At 42.3% G+C, this 26,660-nt stretch overlaps 1 protein-coding gene across 7 annotated transcripts in view; it reads right to left on the reverse strand.

Annotated features, from left to right (window-relative positions):
* The window catches only part of SRGAP2 (SLIT-ROBO Rho GTPase activating protein 2), a 254,903-nt gene that overhangs the window by 152,722 nt on the left and 75,521 nt on the right, over positions 1 to 26,660 (reverse strand). For all 7 annotated transcript variants that reach the window (XM_027871069.1, XM_027871068.1, XM_027871070.1 and 4 more), the window contains exon 2: positions 6,723 to 6,915. In XM_027871069.1, the coding sequence (XP_027726870.1) occupies positions 6,723 to 6,915 (193 nt within the window). The remainder of the gene's footprint in view (positions 1 to 6,722; positions 6,916 to 26,660) is intronic.

Here is a 26,660-nt window from a genome sequence, read left to right on the forward strand (position 1 = left end):
GGCCCAGCCCAAAGCTGACCACTTCCATCAAGTATTTTCTGGCCAGTCCAGCTGGAAGTTAATTGCTATGTCCTCTGAAATCCTACAGTACTTATTTTCTATTCCACAACTGACTATGTCCTGCTTTGTACTGTGGTTATTTTCCTGTGTACACATCTCACTTCTCAACTGTATGGAGTTAGGAGCAGTGCAATCTAGAGAGACCAAGGTTTGAATACTGCCTCTCTAAAACTTACTAAAGGCAGCCAGATGGTGCAGTGAATAGAGAGCCAGGCCTGAAGTAAGGAAGACTCATCTTTCTGAATTCAAATATGGCCTCATACACTTCCTAGCTGTGTGACCCTGGGCAAGTCACTTCATCCTGTTTGCCTCAGTTTCCTCATCTGTAAAATGAGCTGGAGAAGGAAATGGCAAACCACTGCAGTATCTTTGCCAAGAAAACCTAAACGGTATTACAGAGTCAGGTATGACTGAAAAAACAACCAAACAACAAAAAACTTACTAATTCAATAGGCATGAACAAGTCACTTAAATAATTTTCTTCGTCTGTAAAAGGGGATAACTTCTTATAGTATATACTGCAGGGGAATGTGAATAAGGAATGAGAAAATGAATGTAAAGCACTTCACAAACCCTATGGTGCTTTATAAATTTCTGCTATTTTTCTTATTTCTCTGTTTTCCTCGAGGATGGGGATGATGGCTCATACTTAGTATAAATGCCTTGCACCAGGGGTGCTAATTAACTGTTGATGACGACGATGATGGAGGTGTACTTAATGGGTTACAAACCAGCACAAAAGAATAGCAAGAGCCACAGAAGGGACAAGATAGCAGGAATATTCCTTTAAAAAAATCAAGAAAAAGGAGGGTAATGAGCTATTAAAAGTAGGGGATCAAAATCAAGCAAGAGACCACCAAAAGGTAATTTGCAGCAGAAAAAATACAGTGCAGCATCAATTAAAGCCCTGCTGGGCAATATTAACACAGATCCTACTTTAAAGAGGCAATCAAAGCCTCAGAATGAAAGAGGAAAATGTTTCTGCTCCTCCAGCAGCCCAATGTAAATGCAATCACATCTTCATGGTGAGGGTTTTCTACCATCATTTAATAGGCCATCTCTTTTTTAGAAATTAATCTGGGAGGATAGAAATCTAGTCATCTATCCAGTCAGGATGACAGACAACAAAAGACTGTTGTGCCACAGGTCGAGGGGCCAGGGGAAGCCACCATCTATAGCTTTACCGAGGGCCAATAAGAAGACCCATCGACAACAAAGCTGGCAACACCTTATAAATAAGGGGTTTCAGAAAGGAATGAGAGGGAGAGGAGAAGAGAGGGTAGGGATGGTGCAATGGACATCAAGCTATGGGGGTTTCTAACGAGGATGTTGTAACCAAGCTCTGTGTGGGAGAGGACAAAAGGTGAGCTGGATCAAAGCAGAGTAGGGAGGAAGCCCCAAGGTGACCGGGTAATAGCTTCCCAGAGGGAGAAGTTTTCCAAGAAAAGAGGGAAAAGGCAGTTCAGCGGCATATGCCCTCAAATGCAGCCACTCAGGAGCTTTAATGAAACACCCAGCCTAACCCAATATGTGCGGCTGAAACCCAGCCAGGATGAGAAACGGTTTTCGCAGAGGGTGGGGCAGATCCATATGGACTGACTTTGGCCCTGGCAGGCAGCTGCTCTATCCCAAGGGCGAATAGTCTCCATCTCCCCTCGATATGCCTGCCCAGGGCTGCTGCTCCTGATGGCACAATGGGAATGCTCACAGCCTTGCTGGGCCAGCAGCTGCTACAGCTCTGGAAAAAGGTAGTGGGTGCCCATGGGGAGCTTCTGGGTGAACTTTGTGAAAGACATGAACCAGAGTTCTACAAGGTGGGCAGCCACTGATGCCTTGCAGTCTGCTTCATCTGAGGGAAAGTCAACACTGACAAGGTCTTAGAGTTGCTTTAGAATAAGTGGGTTCCAGGGGACATGCTGGAAAGGGAGGGACTAGAAAACTGCTTTGCCTCTCCACTGTGACATGATGCCCTCTCTTTCCACTCCCCAAAGGCTGATGCTTTCCTCCAGACCTCACAGATCTAGAACTAGATCTAACTGGAAAGGAACTCAAAGATTGTCAGACTTAGTCCCTGTCTACAGACCCCAGCTTTCTACACATCCTTATCTACACGGAAAGATTAAAGAACTCAGGGTGGGAAGGAACCAGAGGACATTATCCTCTCCTCTTCATCAGCTTTCTGTAACTCTGAAGCACCTAGGCAAAAAGGAAGCACCATTGGCACGCAGGCATTTGCTCCTGCTTTTTCCATGGGACTCCAGTCCTGCCAGGCTCCCCTTGAAAACTGTACTTGGTGCCATCTCAGTCCTAGCAGCTCCAGGCCATCAGTAAATCAACCAATAAGTATTTATTAAGTGCCTGTTGTGTACTGGGCACTATGCTAAGCTCTGGAAAATAAATATAAAGTGAGATTGTCCAGGCCTCAAGGAGCATCCATTCTATTGGAGGGGTATGTTCAATACGTTCAGAGATAAAGAAATACAAAAGACAGACAAAAGAATTGAAAAGTAGTTTCCTAGACCCTCTCTTTCCAGTGTACCCTCAGGAACCCCATTACTCTAAAATGGGCCTATGATCTTGTCAGTGTTAATATTCCTTCACAGCATACAGATTATAACCCATCCGTGTCTGCCCACCTCGTGGAACTCTTCTCCATGAAGAGAACGCCCAATGTACTGGAGGTCTTTCTTGTTTTCTCAGCATATTGCAAGGATACCAATGAAGCATGTGGGGTCTCTACTGGTGGCCCCCACCACTACCACATGACTAGCCACCTGTATCTCTGATGGCATCCTTTACATCACTTCCAGTTCCTAATTCCTTCTTTGTAACATGTAACATCCTGCTCACTCCCTCCATGCACCTCTCTGCTGCCCATTGGGTGATCTTCAATTTTGGAGACAGTGGTGTTCCATGACTCAGAACCATACACAAATGGCAGAAGAATGATGGTCTCACAAGGATGGGGCCTTATCTCAGGGAGAAGCTTCAGGTCATTAAAAGCTCTTTCCCATTTTCCAAAAGCAATCCAGCCCACTTTCTTCCTTTTAGTCAATTCTGGACCTACTTCACTATCCACTGGCAGCGTCACTCCAAGGGAATTGCCCACAGTCACACAGCTAGCAAGTGTCTAAGGCAAGATTCTGACCCTGGTCTTCCTGACTCCAATCCCTACATTGTATTATACTACTATGTAATTTACTTAACCTCTCAGGGCCTCAGTTTCCTTATCTGTTAAATGAGGATAATAAAATAACCCACTTCACAAGGTTGTTATCAAGATCAAGTGAGCTAGTGAATATAATGTGCTTTGCAAGGTTTAAAGCCTTATATAAATCTCAGCTATTAACATCTTCACCATTGTTATCATCATCATTATCATCTGAGGCATCCCTCCATCCCTACCCATTCTCTGGCCCATTCACTCGTCTTCCTTCGAAGTCTTGACAAAACAGCAGGTGACCAGCTCAATGATACACTACTCCCTACTTTTTGTACGCCTCACCCCCTTGTACTATCACTACATAGTGCACAAACACCAGCCCTGGGTAATTAACCTCCCTTCCACATCCCCCAGCCACTTCAGGAAAACAGAGTTAGAATTGAGAGAGACCTTAGAAGTCACCTAATCTAAACCCCATCATTTTACAGGTGAGGAAACTGAGCCCAGAGAAGTTAAGCAACTTGCCCAAAGTCAAACAGCCAATAAGTGGCAGCACTGGGATTTGAACCTAGATTCTTTGGTTCCTGATTCACTGGTTTTTCTGCTCTACTCACTTCCTCTTTGGCTGCTGCTTCTTGTCTCCTACTCAGGTACTGCTGAAAGCTGCTTGAGAAAACTACACAACCAGCTTCTCTATAAATGTGTGTTACTTATCAATTGGGCCCTTGCTATCATTTAATTCTTCATTGATCAACTATCTCTTATACCACCACTTTGGCTATTCCAAATCTTCTTTTCCTATGCTCCTGACATTAATACTATTATCATTACAATGATAGTGATAATAACTAGCATTTATATACCACTTTCAGGTTGCAGAGCACTTTATAAATATTATCTCATTTTATCCTCACAACAGTCCTGGGTGGCTATTTTTACCCTCATTTTAGAGATGAGGATACTAATGCAGACAGAGTAACTGATTCGCCCTGGGTCACTAAGTGTCAAAGTCTGGATCTGAACTCAGGTCTTCATGATTTCAGATCCAGCACTCTATCTACTATGCCATCTAGTACCTCATCTTCTTCCCCTCAGCAAAAGATGTTATCTCCTACTTTACTGATAAAACAAAGGCCATCTGCCATGAGGTCTTATCCCCTGTTCCATACCTCAAAACCAGGCTACATTATCCCCTAGTCCTTCATCCCCTGCTCCTATCTCTGAGGAAGGTGCTACCTTTGTCCTTGCAGAAACCAGCTCCTCCACTTGGGCTCTTGATCCCATGCCCCTCAACATCTCCAAAAGCTTCTGCCTTTGATTATTTCCTCTCCCTCTCAACGTCGACCTCCACCTCTCCGCTAGCTCTTTTCCCTAATGTCCACAAACATGTCCACGCCTCCTCCCCTCCATAAAAACCCTTTCATGTCACGCTTGGCCCTTCAAAAGGCCATCTTCTAGCTCACCTATTTCACAGCCATCCTCCTAGAAAAAACTGTCTACATGTGCTGCTTCCATTTCCTCATCTCCCACTCGATTCTCAACCCTTTCACTATGGCTTTTGACCCAGCTGCTTGACTAAAACTATGCTCTAAAGGCTCCCAATGATCTCTTAACAGTTAAATCTGCTGGCTTCTTCTCAGTCCTTATCCTACTTGACCTCCCTCTTCCTACAGGCCTTTTCTTCCCCTTGACCTCTATGGCACTACTTTCTCCTAATTCTCCTTGGACCAACCTGACCACTCCTTAATCTTTAGACCATCAGTCATCTTCTTCCCTTTAAAAGTGGGTGTTTCCTCCCTCAAGTCTTTGTCCTTGTCCCTCTTCTCTACATTCTCTTGCCAAGGTAGCCATTCTCATGGGTGGATTATCATCCCATGGCCATGGCAGATCACTCTGAAATCCAGTCCTAATTTCCTTCCTGAACTCCAGTTCCATATAACCAACTGCTTGGTTTTACCGAAGTTTGAAGCTATCAAAGCTTAAAACTGAGCTATGATTTTTTAACCTATTAAAGCTTTGAACTGCACTAAAACTTTTGGGACAGACTGATTGGCTGATAAAAGTGCAGTTTAATAGCATGCCTTATCACTGAGTAAATATCCATTCCCTCTCTTTGGAGAACACACCCTCATTGCTGAGATTTCAAGTAGGGGAGTTCATTCATGGTAACCCCTCAAAGATGGGCACACATGAGGAGAGGCAGCAATAGTACATTAACTATTAGGACCATAAAGTTACCACTTTCTATTCCTATAGCACTTCACAGCTTACAAAGTGCTTTACAGATATTATCTCTTTTGATCCTCCAAACAATCTTTGTTAGGCAGGCAGGCAAAGCAGTATGATCTCCCCTTTAGAGAGGAATTAAGAAGCACTTAGTAAACAATTCCTATGTGCCACGCATGGTGCTAAAAGAAGGAAACCAGGTCAGAGAATTCAAGTGACTTGTCCCCAGCTGTATAGCCAGCATCAGATTTCATAATGAACCCAAATCCTTCTGCTCCCAAGGCCAGGATACTCTACCCTGATTATATAAGATGTCAACATAGGAAACCTGGGTTCTAGTTCCAACACTATCACTAAATAGTTATGGGAGCTTGAGCAACCAAGGTCACCCTTTGTGCCTGAGCTTCTCCATCTTATAGAATGAAAACATTAGAATACATGATCCTCATGGTCTCTTTCGGCTCAAAAATTTGCTGATTCTGTTTCTATATCTGTAAAGTAACACGGCTAAACTATGGGAACTCTAAATGTTCTTCCACCTCTAAAACATTCTACGCATCTATGAGAGCCACTCAAATAAAGGAAAGGTATGCTCTGAAAACAGATATGTAAAACTCAAATTTTTATTATAAATCCAGTAATAAATCTCTGTAATTAAATGAATACTATTTTAAATCCTTTTGTACAATGGATTAGAGAATCTCAGAGCTGGAAAGGAAGGCAAAGGTCATTTAGTTCAATCTGTATTGAGAACTACCTCCATATTTACCAAAATTTGCCACAGATAATTACTCCCTAACTGATCACTTATGAAAAAGCTAACTTTACCTATATCAGATTTGCTAAAACCAAAAAACAAACCCAGGGTAAATTATGGTGAAGAGATCCTGATGTGATAATATCTGGAGAAAATGCTCAGATTAACTCTGTCAGGGTTGTCATACTGCTTCATCCAACCTGGATCCCGGATTCAGAGGTGGTATTCAAGAAATAAAGGGCTCTTTGTCTCCTCTATATTACTAATTTGGAAGAAACATTGAAGGCAAAAAACATGGCAGATAACATATACCAAGCACAAACGGCTGGACACTGCATCATTCTTACAACTCATAATTTATTTTGATTTATTCAGGATGACAGGTTGAATATAAGACTGCCCTGAAAAAGTACCTAAGCACTTTTCTATGCTGAACTAATCATCTGAAAGAATCATGGGTCAACAAACTCAGCCTCCCCAGGAGATTCCAAAATTAAAAACTAAGAAACACTTTACTTGAACTGCTGGTCCTTGGTGCTCCGAGTCTTGGCCAGGAAGCGCTCTGCAAGCTTCTCCAAGTTTCGGGAGTAGTCCATCTCAATTTCAGCCTTCTTTCGGAAGAAGTCCTGAAGATCTTGCAACAGCTGTACTCGTAGCTCACACTGTTGGTCTAAACATTTCATCTGTTCCGTGAGTTGGGCACGGATCTCTGAAATGCAAACAGGTGAACAAGGTTAGATTAAGAACCTCAAATAACCCAACATGACCAAAACTGAACTCATCATCCTTAACCCTCATAAACCTATCCATCCAAGCCTGCCCCTATTCACTGATGGCACCACCACTTCCAGGGCACCCAGACTCAAAATCTTGATGGTGCCTTTCATCTTTTCTTCCTTCTCACCATGCCCCCCTATATCCAATCAGTTGCTAGAGCTTGTTGATTGTACCTTCACATGTACTAGATCTATCTTCTTTCCACTCATACTGTCACCATCCTATCTCAAGCCCTTTCTTAGACTATTTATAATATCTTTCTAATTGGTCTTTCCACTTCCAGCCTCCCCCTTCCAAATTATTCTTTACATGGCTACCAAAAGCATCTTCCAAAGGTACAAGTATGACTTTTCCAGCCCTGTTCCCTATTATTCCTTTTTTCCACACTCGAGGTTCTGGATAAAGTGCACAGCTAGCCATTCACTAAACTCAATATGTTTCTAAACACCTGCTTCCATGCAATCAAACCAGATGACCCCTCTCCCACCCCCACAACTATACCCAAAATACATAGCCTCCTCATCTCTACCTTTCAGATGCCTTGTATTTCTTTGAGGTTCAGTTCAGGCCCTACTTCTCCTCCATTTAGCCTTGCCTTTCCTCTGCTCCCTCAGAACAAAATATCTTTGAGGGCAGGAATGATATAATTTTTATCTTTTTATCCCCAAGGCCCAGCACATTACCACACCATGGAAGACCCTTAATAAATGTTTACTGAATTGGAAGAGTTCCCATTCCCCCCCCCCCCAGGGAGGATAAAAGTAATTAACGTAAGAAGCAAATTCTCCATCATCCCATCTTAGCTACCCAGAAGTTCTAGGATATGGAAAACCTCCAAAAAGACCATTCCCTGTTTCAGGGCACCATTTAATGTAGTAGACTAAAAGGCATGCTTAATAAAAGCCAGAAGGATCAACTTTGTAGACATTGTCTTAATGAGACATCGGCTTAATACCTTTCTCTTCACCCACTTGAGAGAGAGTTAAAGGGATTCACAGAATCACTGAAGACCATCTCAGCCAACCCCTTCATTTTCTACAGGAGGAAATTGGGGCCCAGGGAGGCAAAAGTGATCAGTTATAGCCACAGAGCTGTTTGACTGAGACATAGAAAGGAGAAGATTTGACCAAGATAATACAGAGATACAACTAAGAATAAGTGAAATTTGGAGATAGGACGGTATAATAAAAAACTGGAACTAGAGTCAAAGCCATGTGTTCAAATTCCACCTCAGACAACTACAACTTATGCCACCTTGGTTGAGTCATTTGATTTCCCTAAGCCCAACTTCCTCAGCAATCAAAAAGGGGGTGAGATGGGTTGATGGCTTCTAGAGTTCCTTCCAGCTCAAGATCTCAGATACTTTGAAAACTGATCCTCGAATCAAGCATGCTGGTCCACTGCTTTATCTGTGAACCAAACTCATACACTATTTCCAGGGTCTTTGAAGAAATGTCAAGTCACTAAGTTCAAAAGGGATAGTGTTTATGCAGTGGCAAAATCCCTACTGCCTCCTTCCCACTGATGCCTCCTTCCTTCCACTATGTCAGGCCTAGGCAAATGGCTAGGTGAAGGCACAGCTGGCAAGACCTCTCTGACCATCTTTAGACAGAACAGGCAAACAATCTCTCCTGATCTGAAATACTGGTGACTCCAGATGCCTCCCAATCTGCCTACCATCCTGACTTGCTGCCTGAGCAGGGCTGAAAATCCCTCACTGTCAGAGAAGTCAATCACATCTAAGTGTGGCAGGCAGATCTGGCACCTCCAGGAAGGTGGGCACTGCCAAAGCCAGACTGCTTGCTTTCCAGCTTACAGAAGGACTGCTGAGCTGTACAATGCAGCATCCAATTTCTCCCTCCCTTTCTTCGCCCCACCTCAGAGACTGCAGCCTTTATCTTCTCCATCTTTCCCTGGGTAGCCATCCCCATTATCTTTACCAGGGATCCCTTGGGCCCTATTAGGAGGTGGAAGGAGTTGCCCATTCCTAAGGAAAACAACCAATGAGGGCCCATTCTTTGCTTTTCCCTATGGGCTCTCCAAGTTTCTTTCCATGTATTTCTGTTGCCTCAACTCTGGAACTGTATTGCCTCTGCACTGATAAGTCATTTGAGGACAAGAACTGTGTATGCATGGAGAGCCTAGGCTTCATGGGGGCTGGTGGGGAATGGGAGGCAAATCTAGGATCAGAGTCAAATGATGACTGAGGTGCCTTCTATGGAGCAACAAGGTGAGGGCAGAAAGCACCCATTTGGCACTGTTGTGGGGCAAGGGCCCCAAATCTGACTCATTCTGGGTTTTCATAGCTACCTAACCATTTTCCTCCCTTCCTCTCTCCCCTTGGAGCTGCCAGTGCCAATTGGCCCCAAAATGACCCTGTCTGAACGGAAACTGAGCCCCAAGGTACTCCTTCTTGGAGTGCTTTCCCTACTACTGCCTTCGCCACTCATTAAAAGGGCTCATCCCCTCTGTTCTAGTCTTAGCCTAGGAATACACAGCCCAGAGAGGATGCCCCTGGGCGTACCAGAAAATTTCCTGGAGCCCTCAGACCAGTTTTTCCAGGGGTCTGAAGTGGAGTGGCAAGAGGGGAGGAATGGAGACAGTAACGAGCAATATTTCAGCTGCTATTTCCTTCAACCTGCCATGCCCGGCCCTTCTCACGGTACAGCAGGATAGATGACCAGCTCAGGTCAGCTTTCACCATCCTGCAGCTGCAGGGCTAGGGAAGATAGGACCCCTGGATATTTCTCTTCACTCTACCACTAGCTTGAGGTGGGTCAGACCAAGAGGCAGGCAGCAGACCAGCCTCCTTTAGTAAAGCCCTTTTGTCTGCATGGGTGTGTGTGCATATGTGTGTGTACATATAGGCATGTGTGTGTACATGTGTGTGTATCTGTGTGGCTGTGGGGGAAAGCTAGTCAAAGGTCATGTGAGGGGCCCTAATGTGCCCAGGGATTCCTAAACTTCTTAAAGGCAACAGCCCTGCCTAGTAACAATATGTTCCAAGAGACACCTGTTCCTCTCCTGTAGATTAACGAGAAGTTGGCAGTAACCCATCAGCTGAACCAGCTGTGGACTTGGGGCGGGGAGGGGGGAGACGGTCAGCAATAAGTATTCCCTGCTGTCACTTAAGAGTTGCCAGTTAAAATAGGAAACTGAGACTCTTTAGGCTGAAACAGTTCCCTGGTCACTTAGTCAGCAGACTAGCAGGTGGCATTAGCTAGCTGGGCAGCAGGCTACATAATGTGCAGGACTATCAGAACTCTCTAATTCATTGGTGATGCTTAAGATTTTGCCCCCCCTAGCAGGGGAAGGTGAGAGGAACAAGCTGTCTGGGGAGGGTATAGTCTAATGTTCTCATTCTCTGAGATGGAGAAGCTCAGGCACAAAGAATGACCCTGCCTGCTCAAGATCCCATAACTACGTAGTGATAGTGATGGAACTACATACCAGCTAGGTTAATATCCATAATGCCAGGCCACTAGACAGAGAATTTAGAATTTCCAAATGGTGGGAAGATACTGCCACTGCCTTCCCCACTCATTGAAAGGGTATATTCCCTCTGTTCTAGTCTTAGCTAAAGAATAAGCAGCCCAGAGAGCATGCCCCTGGGTGCACTAGGAAATCTGGTGCCCTCAGACCCGTTTTTTCAGGGATCTGAAGTGAAGGGGAGGCACTAGGGTGGGGGTGGGGTAAGGAAGATGGGGACAGTAATCAGCAGTATTCCAGCTGCTACTTCCTTTGACCTCCCCTCCTCAAACAGCTGGTATAGTAGGGAAAGCGACCAGCTCAGGCCAGTTTTTACCATCCTGCAGCTGTAGGGCTGGGGAAGGCAGGACCTCTGGCTATTTCTCTCCATTCTCTCACTAGCTTGAGGTGGGCTGGGCCAAGGTCTTGATTAGCCAAGGGACTGTTTCTAGGAGAAGAGCAGTCTAGTGCTTTGAGATAACTGTATCCAGTCTCACTGGGCTGGCAATAGATAGGGAACTAAAGAAAACTGGATGCTGATGTAGCTGCCTTTCCTGGGGTAAACAACAATGATTGGGGAGTAATATCTCAAGAACTATAGCTCTCAACACTAGAATTGTGCCCCTTCTCAACTCCTCCCGTTTGGGGGCTAATTAGGGTTAGGTTTCAGCTGACCCACTGATTGATTCTGGAAGTCTCCTGTCTGAGCCTGTTGTCTGTGTCCACTTCCTAAAGCTACTCCAAAGGGTGGGTTTAGAGGAAGTAATTTTTTTTTAAATTAAATCATGTGAAAGACAGCCCTAGGTCATTCAACACTGGGTTAAAGGCAGGCAAAGTTAACTTCAAGAATTCTACCATCCCGCCAAGAAAAACTCAATAGACTAAAAGATTCAAGGCCGAATTCCACCTGTCCCTGGGAGATGTCTTGTCCCCCTCCTTCCGAAGGTCAGAGGCAGTAAGCCGCCCCTGCCATCTCCCTCAGAACACAAATATGTTCACTTCACACAAATCAAAATCTAGACCTTCTGGTTCCACTTGGTTGTATCAAGGCAGAAAGTAGCCTGAGCTCTGCCCAAGGCAGAATGTGCTGCCTCAGGATTTCATCTGCTGCAAAGAAAAACAATAAGAGGGGCAGAGGGAGGGGGGGAGGGTGCTGCATGGCAGACATGCCAACTCTCTGCCTCTGCACACAATAGGCCACTGAACACCAGCACACCCGGGCCTCATGCCCAAGCAGGAGGCAGCTCTACTCAGGGGAGGGGAGGGGAGGGGAGGGGAGGGGAGGGGAGGGACCACAGGGGTAGAGATGGGAGAGCAGAGAAGAAAAGAGGGGTTTGTCCAAGCTTAGAGGGATTCCCTTTAACTCCCCTCCTCTCCTTTCCCTTGCCTCAATCCACACAGTAGTTCATCTCATATAAGGTTTTTCCCAATCTAGTTCACAGCTGGGTAAGGCAGATTCCAGGGATCCATGATGTGCTTTTAGGTTCTGGTCTGCCCTTCTTATTGTATTTGGGGAAGTCAATCAGCTCATTAGAAAATCTAATCAGTTTCTAGGAGCAGCTATATCTCAGAGGAAGGCCTATATTCCCTCACCATTCACTAAACCAAGCCCAAAGGTGCCAGGAGAACCTAGAATGATATGTGGGTAAAATAGCCAAGAAAATAGTGATGATTCTGCCCTGAAGGTGACATGGGTACTTCTCCCTGTCCCAGGAATCCTGTGCAACCCAGGCTAGACCATTACACCTAAAATGACTCTTTAGAGGACAATGCCAATCTCGGTTATCTTTGCTTCAATTATTCCTTAAATTAGCAGAGTTAAGAGAACAGGCTCCAGCCTATGAAGCCCTTAATAAAAGGATTTGTTCTGTAAAACTCGGATTCAATCAAAAGGCCACACCGGAGGACCTAAAAGGGCCACATGTGGCCTTGAGGTCGCAGGTTCCCCACCCCTGTCAGGTAGACCTAAAACAAATTTAGAATCTTCTGCCTCTCCTTTCTCTCTCTTCCTTTTTTTTTTTTTAATAGACTTTTCCTGGAAGATGGCTTTCTTTTACAAAAACCACTCTGTGAAAAAGAAAAAGGCACAACTGTTTTTGAGAGGAGGAGGAAGATACTTGTGGACAAGAGCTAATCGGTAGTTAGTGTTTCATATAGATATTTAGGTCAAGACTGAAACTAGATTTGTTTTTGTTAGTTAGGAGGGAAATACCACAAAGGTAAGAAAATGGAGACCAAAAATAAGACAGGAAGCTATGGTTTCCATTTCTCTCTTTGTATGGGTGCACCTCAATTTCCAAATGCACTTGGGTATGCCTGAGACAAACTGAGGGAGCCAGGCAACACGCTTGGCTCTGCCATTAAGCTCTACTGGCTAATTAGCATAGTGAGTAATGTTCACTGGGCATCCTCCGTTCTGATCTGTGCTCACCAGATAGAGCTAGCACAGCATTCTGGAGAAATGTAATTCTAGGTTTGGCTAAGTATGAGTTACTAACCACACCCAGTTACGCCATTCCTTCTAGGGAAGAGACAGAAAAGGATAGAAAGGGAAACCAAATTTCTTCAGGACATTAACTATTAGGCAAAAATAAAGTCAGAGGTCCTAAAGACGGCCACTTGGACCAGACACTGACCTACAGCAAACAGGACAAGAGGCAAAGTAAAAGTTTTCTCCTTTACTTTCTGAACAAGTTCAAGAAAGAAACCTTCAGGTAGGCTGCTGCTTAACTCGGGGCAACCTCTTCCAGAGTCAGCTAGCAGCTCTCTCTTCCTTCATTTGAAATCTTCACGATTACACGTGGACCCCCTTCCCCACCTTTCTGAACACACTCTGCCAAATCCCAAACCTAGAAAGGGAAAAAGGAAATAAACGACTTTCTATTTCTTCTTTGTTTCTCTTTCAAATATCGGCACTATCTAAGCTTAGACAAACCACTCTTTTCTCTCTCTCTGTCTTTGTCTCCAAGTCCCACCATCTCAGCCTTTCTCCCCACCCCTCATCCCCAGAAGGTTGGGCTGTGTACCTCCTATGTTTTGTATATAGCACATCACCTTGTCTTTCAGTCAATGTTAATAAATGGTATAAATAAAAGATATCTATCTCTGATATCTCTACTAATAATAACAATCCAATGGATATTTTCTCACAAATCCAGCTTTGGCTGGTTTAAGTCTTTTTTAAAATACCTGCTGTCAATCAGTAATATAAGTAAAATTAAATCCCATTACCTTTCTAGTATCTGTCAAATCAGAACACAATCGAGGCCTTCAGCAGGCTTTACTTGCATATCTTTTACTAAGAGGGCTTATCTCTACTTTAATCTTTCCTCCACAGAACAGTTCCTAGGGAAGGAGAAGGTCAGAAGGAGCTGCCAAGTCAGGCCTCACTCCTTTCCATGGCAGGTTTCCCTTTGTACAGAACCTGCGGCCTCAGGCTTCCCATCTTGTATCTAGCAGTAACCACACAGAGATGGCTGCATCTGGAGTCAGGCTGGGCCTGGAATGCCTGCTCTGTCAGTTATTATTTATGTGACCTCAGGGCAAGTCACTCTTGTACCTCAATTTCCTCATCTGGGAAAAGAGGCGGGTGGACTAGTTTATCGGTACTGTCCTTCCTGGCTCTAAATCTTATGATCTACATTCTTATTTATGAATAATTCTTTCCTACCAAAAAAAAAACCAAACCCCACATTAAACTGCTAAGCATACTCTGCTAAACACACAGAGTCCTTTGCCTTTGTTTACAGGATAGTATCTTGACACTGGAAAGCCTAGTCAAAGCCCTTCATTTTAAAGAAAAAGAAATGGGACCAGAGAAGGGAAATAACTCACCCAAGTTATGTATATAGGGAATATATATATATATATACATACACACACACACATATATATATATGTATACACACACACACACACACACACACACGGAATATCAGGTCAGGGATCTGAACCCTGGTATTTAGAGCACCACTCCAACCAACCAATCAGTAAGGATCTGTAGTGCGCCTGACACGCTGTTCAGCTTTGGACAAGGAAAGCATCCTCCAAGGCATAAAAGCAAGGACCCACAAGTCCTGCCCTTAAGTGAGCCTCCTGTCTCTTCTGGGAGGCAAGAGTAACAGAAAATAATCTAAGAACATGACAGGGACTGCTCTGGACACTGACGCTGCCCTTTCAAGTCTGCAAAGCATTTGACTGACAAAGATTTCATCTGATCCCCAGATCAGGACTGTGGTGTAGACTGTACGTCAAAGCGTGATTACCCCCATTTTATAGACAAGGAAACTGAGGCTGAGAGAGGGTAAATGTCTTTAATCAATCAGTCACCAATTACAGTGCCTGCACTTTGTGAGGGGCACCAAGCTAGATTTGGGGGATACAAACACAGAGAAGGAAAAATACCTACCCTCCGGAACTTACAGCTATGTCCTGATTAATGAAAATAATGCATTTCTCCCAAAAAATGATGACCTCAAATAGTACAAATTCAAATACATGAACCTATTTTCAGGGAGTCATCATTCACACTCATTAGGACCTGGCTATATATATTCTAATGTTGATTTGCACAGCACTGACCATTTACTGGGTCATCTGATCCTAACAACCCCGGGGGTTAAAAGCTATTATTATCAATTGGGTCTCAGACCAGACACTTGATATGTACTAGCTGTGTGACCCTGGGCAAGTCACTTAAACCCAAATACTTTGCAAAAAAAAAAAAAAAAAGCTATTATTATCCCCATTTTATAGATAAAGAAACTGAGGCTGAGAGAGGGTAAATGATTTGTCCAGGGTCATATTACCAGTAGCTACCAGAGGCAGGATTCAGATTCAGGTCTTCCTGACTCCAAGCCTTGAGCTCTATCAGGGAGATAAGTGCATATATAAGAGTGTCCCAGAAGTCTTAGTGAAGTTTTAAAGCTATTAAAGTTTAAGAACTTATTTAAGCTGCCAAAGCTGAAAACTCTACTTCCGACTTTTAGGACACTACCCTGTGTGAACATATACAGAATAAATATAAAGGCAGTTAGACAGGGAGGGTATGACACTTGGAGGAATCAAGAAAGCCTTTGTGAAGGCCAAATGCTGCCCTCTAGGTCCTCAAGTGTGGCCCCTTTGACCTAGATTCCATCAAAGGGTTGCACTTGAGGACCTAGAAGGCCACCTGTGGCCTCAAGGCCGCAAGTTCCCCACCCCTGGAGGAAATACTGTAGTGTTTCTTCAGCAGTATCTCAAAGGAAGAGCAGGATTCTCTGAGGGAAAGGTAAGAAGGGAATGCATTCCAGACATGAGAGATGATCAATGCAAAGACAGGAAGATGAGAGATGGGGTACAGGGGGTGAAGAAAGGAGAGATGAATTCAAGATACAAAGAAACCTACAGTTTTGGATGTGGTCAATGAGGGAATGGGTTTTGCTTGACTATGCAGATTTATTACCAGAGTTTTTGTTTCATTGAAGAGAGGAGGTATAAGATAAAATGTTTCTTAAATGAAAAAATAAAATATATTATTTATATTGTGTTATTTTATATTATATTTATAATAAATACATACACACACAAACATATATATTAAAGTCAGGCCCAGGAGTTTAGATTCGCAGTAGGCAATGGGGAACCATTGATAGTCTTTGACAGGAGTGTGGAAGTGGGGAGAAAAAAGGATTTTTAAGGAAGATTAGTCTTGCAGATTTACGCAGAAGGATGCTGGGGTCTATTAAATTAAGAGACAGGAAACATTTTTTTCAAATTCTTTTCAGGCAACAATGCAAAAGTCACAGTGAGCAAATGAATTCTATGAGTGGAAAATCCCTGCACGAAATACTACTGCTAATCACTAGCAATGATGCAGTGCCTTTTTCCTGGTAATCCCTTATTCAGGTGAGCGATTACAAATGTAGACATTCCTTCCTTTCCCTCTTTCCTTCCTTCCTCTCTTGTTTCCAGCCCCTAGTCAAATGACTGGAAAGCAGTGGAATTAAGTAACTGAAATCAAAGGGTAAGAATTGGGGGGGATGTTAGGGTGAAGGGGAATTTTCAATGAACTTTTATCATTTCTATCACCCCAGGCTCTTTGGAGTGACTCAATATCAAGCCAAAGATAAATGGTTCCCAAATGAAATGTTGTCACATCAAATGTTCAATTAGTCATTTTAACCCCTCTGCCTTGCCTGGGATATTTAAGAAAGAAATTCCCCAAGCCAAAAAATCTAGCCTTAACCTGTGGAACACACAAAACCTCTGGAGGATGAGGACAGGCTTGCTCCTCTGGGGTATGTCCCCCTAATCTAATTTGTTTGATCTACTACTAGAGCCTTTAATAAGCAGGATATCCCTAAAGACCAGAATGAAATCAATGAATCCAGCAACAAATATTTCTGAGTGCCTACTAATGGTAATATGCTTTCTTCCCAACAACCCCTCAGGTAGGTAATACATTAAGGGGGCCCATTTTATTTTTGAAAATTTAATTTTTTTTCAAATAACGAAAGTACTCTGTTTCTTCTTCTGACCAACTTACCCCCCCATTGAGAGGGGGAAAAAAGAAAAAAAATAGAAGAAAAAAATTAAATATAAAATCTTAGGCCCACTTTCTAGCTAGTAACAGAAGCTCACAGAGGAAAAGTGACATACTTACTTGCTCATGGTCAGAGCTAGAAAACAAACTCAGGCTGACTCCAAGTTCAAATCTCTTTCCATTACACCAAGCTGTTGAATGATGCCCAAATAGGTAAAGGCGAACAGTGCCAAAACAAACCATATTTCTAGCTGTTTAATGCTATAGCAGAGTTGATTTGGGAGAAAATGAGATCATAAATTCCTGGCAGGTAACTACTGCATTTAACTCGTTTTGTATAGCACTGAGCATAGCACCAGACCGAGGCATGGTAGAGTTTATTTTCGGTTTTTTTGTTTTGTTTTGTTTTGTTTTATTTTTTATGTTTACTGTCAGACTGAGGAGAATGGGAAACCTAAGCACAGGGTCCCCCCAACTCTTACCCCCACAATGATAAAAATATAAAAGGGATATATTCCAGGGCCAAATTTTGCATTCTATACATTTTGAATTCCAACTTTTATTCCCTTGAAAAACTCATGGCAGGAGATCAGTAATAAAGCTTGATTTCTTTTAACTGTCCTTTTCCTTAAGGCAAAATGACCTAGTGGACAAAGAGACAAGAACTAGGACTTGGAGACACAAACTAGGTTTAGTTTCCATCTCTGACACATACCCTGGGCAAATCACCTAGCTTCTTGGTAACCCAGGCGATTCTTACAAGGAGTGAGTTCTGGAATCCCAGAACTTCTTTTAAAAAAATATTTTGATAACTTTATTTCAACATAATTGGTTTCCTTGGTAATCCTATGTATTTTATTTTATGGATTTAAAAACATTATGTCTACCTATAGGTTTCAAATTGCCAAAGATCCATGCCTTGGACACATGTAAAAATGGTTTAAAACCCCAGTTCTAAGGCTATAAATTACAGAGTAGGAGCTAATCTGCAATGGTAGAGGGAGTGTCCCAAATGGGAATTCACTACACTCCTGAAGTTGTAGGTCCTGTATAAAATCTCTTATCTACCTCTCTTGACCTAACCCTCCTCTCTCCCCCAATTGCTGCAGGTCAGCAAATGTTATACATCCATTTGTAAGACTGTGCTAGGACTCCCCTCTAGAATAATGGAATCCTATGGTGGTAGGCTGGCCATATTAATTGGGAGAAAATAATAAAGCAGCCCTCAGAAAAGTCTTAGAAGTTCTTACACACTCTCAAGTAGCCAAGTGAATAACATTTAAATTCAGAAGGATAAGAGATTCAAAGACGAAACAGACACAATCTTTGACCTCAAGGAGTTTACAGTCTAGCAGAGGGACAGACATATAAACAAACACCACCAACATACTTATTTACTGTTTCAACATTTGCAAAGCCCTTTATACACATTATCTTCTTGATCCTCTGAGGTGGAGGCTACTAGGATCCTTAGTTTACAGATGAGGAAACTGAGGCTCTAACAGTTCAAGCCACTTGCCCAAGAATACACAATCAAGCATCTGAGGAAAGATTCAAACGCAGGTCCTTCCTGACTCCAAGTACAGCAATACACCACTGCTCATTTGTAATAACAACTCACAATTCTATAGAGCTTTAATGTTTCATTTACATACGTCACCTCATTTGATCTTCACAATTTAAGACAAATTAGAATACGATAAGACAGAAGAAGAGGTTTGAAATATTAGGAGAAATTCAAGAAGGGAGAGGTGCACTTCCAGCTCCAAGGGGGTATGAAAGGTCTCACAGAGCAGGCAGAATTGTACCTTGAAGGAAGGAAAGGGTTTCAAAAGGCAGAAATGGCAAAGAAGGGCCCTATCGAATTGCCCCAATTCCATTTGTTTTTTACTTTTTATAACTTCTTCTGAAAGGAGATGCCAAATACAAGCTAAGATTCTACCTTGAGAGACTGAGGTTAGAATTGGTTCTAGGGAAAAGCGGCCCTTTATTATCCCTCCTAACTGTTCCTGGAGAAAAAGCACATGTAATAAATGGCCAGGATTCTTAATACTGATGAAAGACAAATGGGTGAAAATTATTAGGAGGCAGACTTTAGCTTAATATAAGGAAGAACTTCCTAACAACTTGAGCTACCCAAAATTGGAATGGCTGCCTTGGGAAAACATGGGATTCTCCTCACTGGAAGTGTTCAGGTAGGAGTCTTATGACCACTTGATCAAGAATGTTGCAGATGAAATTCATGCTTCAGGTCTAGGTTAGACTAGATGCTTCCAGGTCTCCTTCAGGTCTAGGATTCCATGACTCTATAAACCCCATGACCAATAAAGACTCTGCTTCTGGAGAAGCAGAGTTCTCAAACCACTCTCTCCTACTTCTTTGTGATTATTACTGAATCTGACAAAGCCCATGTTTCACTTCTTGATGGAAAGAAAAAAAAAATACACATTCTGAATCTTGGCCACGTCCCTCTGAAGGTCACACAAATCTAGGGAAATCACAGGAAGCCCAGGAACCAGGGTTGCCCAATGAAAGGCATTGCCTTGAGAAAGTCTTTTCAAAAGTTCATTTTCAAGTTTCGGTTTCCTGATTTTGCATGCCTCACCTCCTGTGGTCACCCACAGCCTCCTCATAGCCAAAGATAACTCAGAGCTTCAAGACAGGAACCTAGGAAACAGAGCTCAATCACTTTGAAATCCAGTTGTAACTCTGGAGGACACCTCTCCATGTTCACTTTGTCCCAGTGGGGAAATGCAGACTTTTTTATTCTCAGCATTCTCCTCACAGTTGGTCAAACTGGATGACCCATCTGTCTTTTCTGAACTTCTACAAACATTTATTATCTATGCCACCCATTTAGCATTTATCATACATGCTATCTTGTACTTTTAACTTTTCATGTACATATCTTATTTCCCTAACTAGATAATAAGTTCCTTGAGGGTAAGGGTGATGTCATCTTTGAATACGGTGTGATGCCTAAAGTACCTTGCACATAGTAAGTGCTCAGTAAGCGTTTATCGATTGAATTGACCATTCTAATTTTCCTCCATTGAAACAGAAGCTACAGCACAAATATCTGGGGAAGAAGTCAGAAAGAATCCATTGGGCAGGAAGTTTCTTGGTACTTACAAGTCTAATCATGTCCATGTTCAGAATCACTAAAAGAAATAACATTGTTTTTAAAATTCAAATAGGACAGGAAACATGGGCCATCCTACTGCTTTGATCACAAATGGAAAAACCAGGGCTGGACTAAACTAATTATAAAGGGATTTCAGGAAGTGGTTCCAAAAGGATTTGACTCCAGAATGATGGGAAGCAGATTTGGAGAAAGGATAAGGTAGGAGTAAAATATGAGTACAAACCATATTGTCCTGCTGCTCTGATGGAACTGCTGAGAAAGAAGGACAGGGCAAAATGTGATATCACTGCTGGAGTCCACACATCAAAAGAAGGTCACATATCTAAAGACTGTGAGATTAAGCTAGAGCCAAAAGAGTCTTGTTTGCTAAATCTCACATAATAAATTACAGCTCCTGCCAATATGGGGGAGGAGGTGGAGAGAAGAGAGAGAATTATTGATTTTAAAAAAAATGACCCAGAGGTTACTTTTACTGAACCAACTAGCACTTGGGAACAGTAAACTCACAATAGTCAACCTAAGTAAACCTGCAGAAAAAACGAAGGTCATTCAAGCAGGGCTGTCAGTGTGAGGTGAGGGTGGTAATGATGATTTCCAAAGCAGACAAAGAAAATTTTCACGTCTCCAGGAAAACCCATAACTGAATCGAAAGTGGAAGGAAAAATGGATTTTTTTTTTTGTTCAGATGATGACAATGGAAAGCACTGAGTGTCTTTTCTCAACACAGAACAGGAGTGTCAGGGAAAAAAATCAAGAGACAAAGAAAAATCAGAGGAAACCATTATCAAGAAAGGCAACAAGTGTTCAACTGCATTGATGTGCTAATTAACTATACAAGTTAGAAATCAGTACCATGAGAATCCATGGGTTTCTGTCTTAATAGACCAGATTTTTTTTTTTAGATTTTTCTTTCCTACATTTTATTTTTTTAATCAATGTTACTGATATGTTGTTTTTACATTGCCTTTCCCCTTCCCCTCCTACCCCACTGTTTAACTGTCATGGTCATTGTATCCTTGGTTCTGTTCATTTCACTTTGTGCCAGTTCATATAAGTCCTTCCGTGCTTCTCTGTATTCATCATTTTTATCTTTTTTTTTTTTTTTTGGTGAGGCAATTGGGGCTAAGTGACTTGCCCAGGGTCACGCAGCTAGTAAGTGTTATGTGTCTGAGGCCAGATTTAAACTTAGGTCCTCCTGACTCCAGGGCCGATGCTGTATCCACTGAGCCACCTAGCTGCCCCATTTTTATCATTTCTTGACTACCATTTCTTGACATCACTTCTTGATTTTCATCATGACTGCCATTTCCGAGTCAACATGCATCTACTGTTTTCAGTTCCTTGCTACCACAAAATGTGCTGCTATAAACATTTAGGTGTATATGGGATTGTTTCTTTTGTCTGTGATTTCCTTGGGGTACATACCTAGCAGTAGAATCTCCGATTCAAAGGATTTGGGCATTTTTGTCACTTTCATTACCTAATTCTGAACTGCTTTTGAGAATAGCTATTCCAATTCCCAGGTCCACTAACAATGAATTAGTGTGCCCATCTTTCCACGACTCCTCCAACATTGAGTATTTCCATCTTTTGTCAGCTTTGTCAATTTGGCTGGATATGAGGTGAGTCTTCTGGGTTCTTTTAATTTGCATTTTTCCTATTATTAATGATTTTCAGTACTCTTTTTCATGTGGTTAACAATCCAAACAATAGGAGACTGTTATTTTCATAACTATTTGTTCATATCTTTTGACCACTTCTCTACTGGGGAACAGCCCTTAGTATTGTGTATTTCTGTTAGTTATTTATTTATCCTGGATATCAGATCCTTATCACAAATATCTGATACCAAGATTTTTTCCCTAGTTAACTGCTTCCTTTTTTAAGTTGTTGTATTAATTTTGTTTATGCAAAAGCTTTTCAATTTCACGTTTAATTCAATTTCAGAATTATCTATGCTATCTTTTGTAATTGATTGCCTCTATTCTATGTCTGGTTAAGAATTCACCCTCCCCCCCATCCATAGCTGTGAAAGACATATGACCTAATTTTCTTCAGGGTATGATCTTTAATATTCAGATCACATGTCCACTTTGAACTTATTGTGAAACATAGTATGACATTAGTTTAACCCAACATCTGCCAAAGTGCCTTCCCATTTCCTGAGCAGTAGTTATCAAATAGGGTATTCTTTCTTAGGTAGTTTATGTCTTGCGGTTTATTAAAGTGGGCTACTGAATTCCATTACTTCTGATTCTTCTTTGTCTAGTCTGTTCCACTGATCTTTTCTTCAGTTTTTTTTTTCATCAGCAGAAGTTTTTAATAGATCAAATTTTCAAAGTGCTTGCTCACAGTTCAAAAACACCACCCTGCAGAATAGCTTTCTCTTGACTGGGCTGCATTTGCAAACCGTTCATTCTCGCCCTCCTCTGCCTGATGCCTCACTGTGACTTGGTGCTTGCATGACCCTGGGCTCTAAGAAGGATGTGCCAATAAAACACAAACTCAAACAGCTGTGGGTCTGCAAAGGCTTTCAGGATGGGCCTCATGATGAAGAGGGTGCCTGTTACGTGAAAAGCAATCTAAGTTCAAAGGCTCTGTCACAAGGTGGCTTATATGGTAATGAATTTGGGGGTCATAACAATAATAGTTAATTTATATTAACTACATTTAAAGTTTGGAAAGCACTTTATATATATTATCTTATTTGAGCCTTACAACATCCCTGTGAGGTAGGCGTTTTTATTGTCTCCATTTTATTTTTTAAATAACAATTTTCTCCCCAATTATATGTAAAAACAAATTTAATTTTTTTTAAAGTTTTGAGTTCCAAATTCTATCCCTCTCTTCTTCTCTTCCCCCTTTCCTGAGACAGTAAGCAATCTGATACAGGTTATACATGTGCAATCATGTCAGACATATTTCTATATTACTCATCGTGAGCAAGATGATTCGGACCAAAAAAAAAAAAGTGTAAAATTATTATCTCCATTTTACAGATGAAGAAACCAAGGATGTACCAGGTTAAGTGTCTTGCCCAAGATCAAATATCAATGTCTGAGGTGAAATTCTAACCCAGGTCTCCCTGAACCCAAGTCAAGCATTCTATCCACTACTATAAGCTGCCTCTCCTAACAACAATCCCAAATCATCCAGTAAGTCAGAGAAGGCTCATTATCTACATTAATGGATAGAGTACACACAATGATCAGATTGTAACTCCTTTAAGTTTTGGTCCTCTCTTGCACCCATTAGTGATGTAAAAGGTTAAAGGCAGAGGTGAAATTGGGAAATCACAAAGTGGGGGGGGGGGCTCCAGCTTAAAAAATAAGGCAGAATGTTCTCTAGGCAGCCAGCTTGCTTTATTTTGACAAGTGTTGTTTCTTTTCATTATTTATGACCATCTCAGAGAGTACACAATGTAATGTCCCCTGGTGCAATTTGTAAAATTAATGAAACCTTAGTAGGAGGAAGCTTCCCTGGAGCAAAGGTTTTAATTGCCTAGAGCTGAGCAAAGATATGAGGACCAGCCTTCCAAAGTGAGAGTGAGAATTGGCAACTTCACAAAATGAGGCTTAGTGAGGCCTCGATGAATTTCAGTTCCCACTTTTTTCTCCAGTAAGATGGAAAGCCAGATGCTAGGATTCAGTCACTGTTCTAAGTCCTTCAGGCATGGAAACCAAAAGGTGCTTATCACATCTATATTAATTCTACTTAAGACTGAGAGAAGTCAAGCTATCATCTTAAGATAAATTGCATGTTTCTAGGTATATATTATAGTGTAACTAGACTCAACTATGGGTGTGGGCACTGGAATCACTGAGCACAGTAAGGATGTAATAAGGTTTGACTGTTGGGCCCAGTAACAACAAATGCATTTACAGAAGTCGATTTCTATCAATGAACCTTGTATAAAGTAAGGGTCTTTGTAGATTGTAAATGATGCCATCTGTCTTCAACTCCAGGATGTCATTTTACATAGACAAGCTGCCAATGAAGCAGGATGAGTAGAAAGTATAGTCTTCATTTCACAGATGGAGTAACCGAGGCCCAGGGAGCACAAGTGAAAAACTTCTGACACCATTCGAGTAAGTGACACAGCTAAGCCAAGGCCAGAGTCTGACTGCCCACCCCTTCCAGCAGTGGTCTGTTAGGCGATAAAGCTACCATCACTTTTTGAACTCTTTGTGGTAGGGACTGAGAAGTGATCAATCATCATTTCTTAAGGTCTTGCTATATGCCAGAAGTTGTGCTAGGCACTGGGGAACAAAAGCAAAAAAGGAACAGTCCTTGCTCTTAAGGGGTTTACATTCTATTGGGAAAGACAACATATATACAGACATATATATGTGTGTGTGTATATATATGTGTGTATATATATACACACACACACACACACATACATATATATGCATATGTGTGTAAATATAGATTATATATACAAATACATATATATGCATACACACACACACACACACACACACACACACACATCTCCCAGGCAAACTCTCTCATACTGTAAGTTGCATAGCATTGCCAATCTCCATTGGCTTAGTTTAGAGTTTCTTTACAGGGAATGCTGTAACAATCAAATCACAGGTCTGGATGAAAAAAAAATAGTGGACATGGAAGCAAATATGGCCCACCAGTCGTAGAAATGCTAATTAGTAGCTTGGCATTATGGGACTTTGAATGGCCTGCTGCATGGACATTTTCCAGTGCTGGCTGGGTTTAGAAACCTGGTCTTCCAAGTCTGCCTGTTAGTCCCAAGATTCTTTCCACTGGGCTATACCATCTGCCTTAGAGCCAGCTTCAGCTGGCCACTTTCTAAGTATCACTCAAGACCAGCAAGGCTATTGGCAACCGTTCCAAGGAAGAGTAAAGCCAAAGAGAAGGGAGGATCCTGGGAAGTATGATGATTTTCTAGTTTCAGGGCTACTCCCTGCCTGTGACACCCAGCCAGTAGCTTCCCCAGCCTGCATTCAAGGAGTCAAACCTCTTAAGCCGAAATTACTGAAATGTCAAATAAATCAGTACAAATCCCCAGCAAGCATAAATAGGCAAGGTGCCTCTGAATGTCGTTTGGTGGATGAGTGGGTGCAGAGATCTAGACAGTGTTCCAGATGCCCAATTTACACTGGGCACGTCGGGGCTCCCAACACCAGGAGGAGCCGAGAGCTCAACCAGCTGTTTTCACTCAGGTCAAAGGAACTAGACAATGAAGAGCAAGTAGAATGCTCACAAACATGCAGTAAGTCTCCAGCTGCAAGCTTTGTCTGATTGCTTCACACCTCTGAGAAATCACTCTGCTGTTCCAAATTCAGAGATCGGCATATTTGGAACCTGCTCAGAGCAAAATCAAAATCCAGAGCAAAGCTGGTGTCAAAGCCGGTGTCAGCCAGCCAACTAAACAAAACTGGCCCCACTGAAACCACACTCATTTCACAGTCTCAGCGAAAACCACATCTTTGTGATCTTCCCTCACAGTGCCTAGAAGAGTGCCTTTTACACAGAGCAGATTTCTCAATAAGTGCTGCCTAAATTCACGGTCCCTGAGCAACAGTAAGTGTCTAGAGGAAGGCAACATAGTCTGAGATAGAAGAGACACAGGCTGGGAGTGAGGAAAATTGGATTCCAGATCTTGGACAGATCCTCTGGCTTGCCTTTCTAGTACAGGCAGTTATAGTTATGTCTTCTACTGATTTCATAGCATGATGAAAAGGTTCAATGATCTGACAGACTATAAGGGTTCTAGGTTCAATCAGAAAAAAGGTCCTCACATTAAGGTTATCCATATTTGTTTGAAGACTATCAAAGAGCATTGCTCTACATCTCCATGAATCCTCTGGGCTGGGATTATATTTCAGTGAAGACTCTGTTCAAGATCTAACAAGCTGAATAAAATGTGTTAAATCCAAGGTAGGACCAACAAATTTGACCAGAATCAGAATCTTCAACCAGGAAGGGCTTTTAGGGGCCACCTGGGTCAAGCCTCAGAGGCCTCCAGGGGTCAAGGTGTAGAAGGCCACACAGCTAGGAAGTGGTAAAATCAGAATTCCAACCTAGGTCTTTGTGTGCATTATACCACTCGGCCTCTCACATGTCTCTCTCCATTCTGATTCCCTGAGTCACTTCAGTCTCCTTCCCAATAGACTGGGTTTTCCCCAACACAAGAGTCATTATCATATCAACAAGGCATTGCTGCATTTCAGGGGAAGTTCCTCTAATTCCTAATGAATGCTTGGAGCAGCCCCAAAGACAGCCAACTATGTTCACCTCTTTGTCCATCGACGCCAGATCACTACCTAAAGAAAAATTTCTGCCCAGCGTGCTTTCTTCTCCATTTCCCCACCCACTCAGCAGCCTCCAGAGGAGAGTTCCCATTAGAAACTGCACAATTCTCTGAACATAGAGAAACAACAAGCTTGGTTCCTGTTGACCAGAACCACTAAATATTCAGGCAGAATGTCCTCTACCTCACAGAAAGATCACAAATATCATTAATGGTATTTCCCTAACCAAAATCTGTCATTCAACACTT

This window comes from Vombatus ursinus, unplaced genomic scaffold, assembly GCF_900497805.2.
Source record: "Vombatus ursinus unplaced genomic scaffold, bare-nosed wombat genome assembly UNPS02014798.1, whole genome shotgun sequence".
NCBI classification, from domain to species: domain Eukaryota; kingdom Metazoa; phylum Chordata; class Mammalia; order Diprotodontia; family Vombatidae; genus Vombatus; species Vombatus ursinus.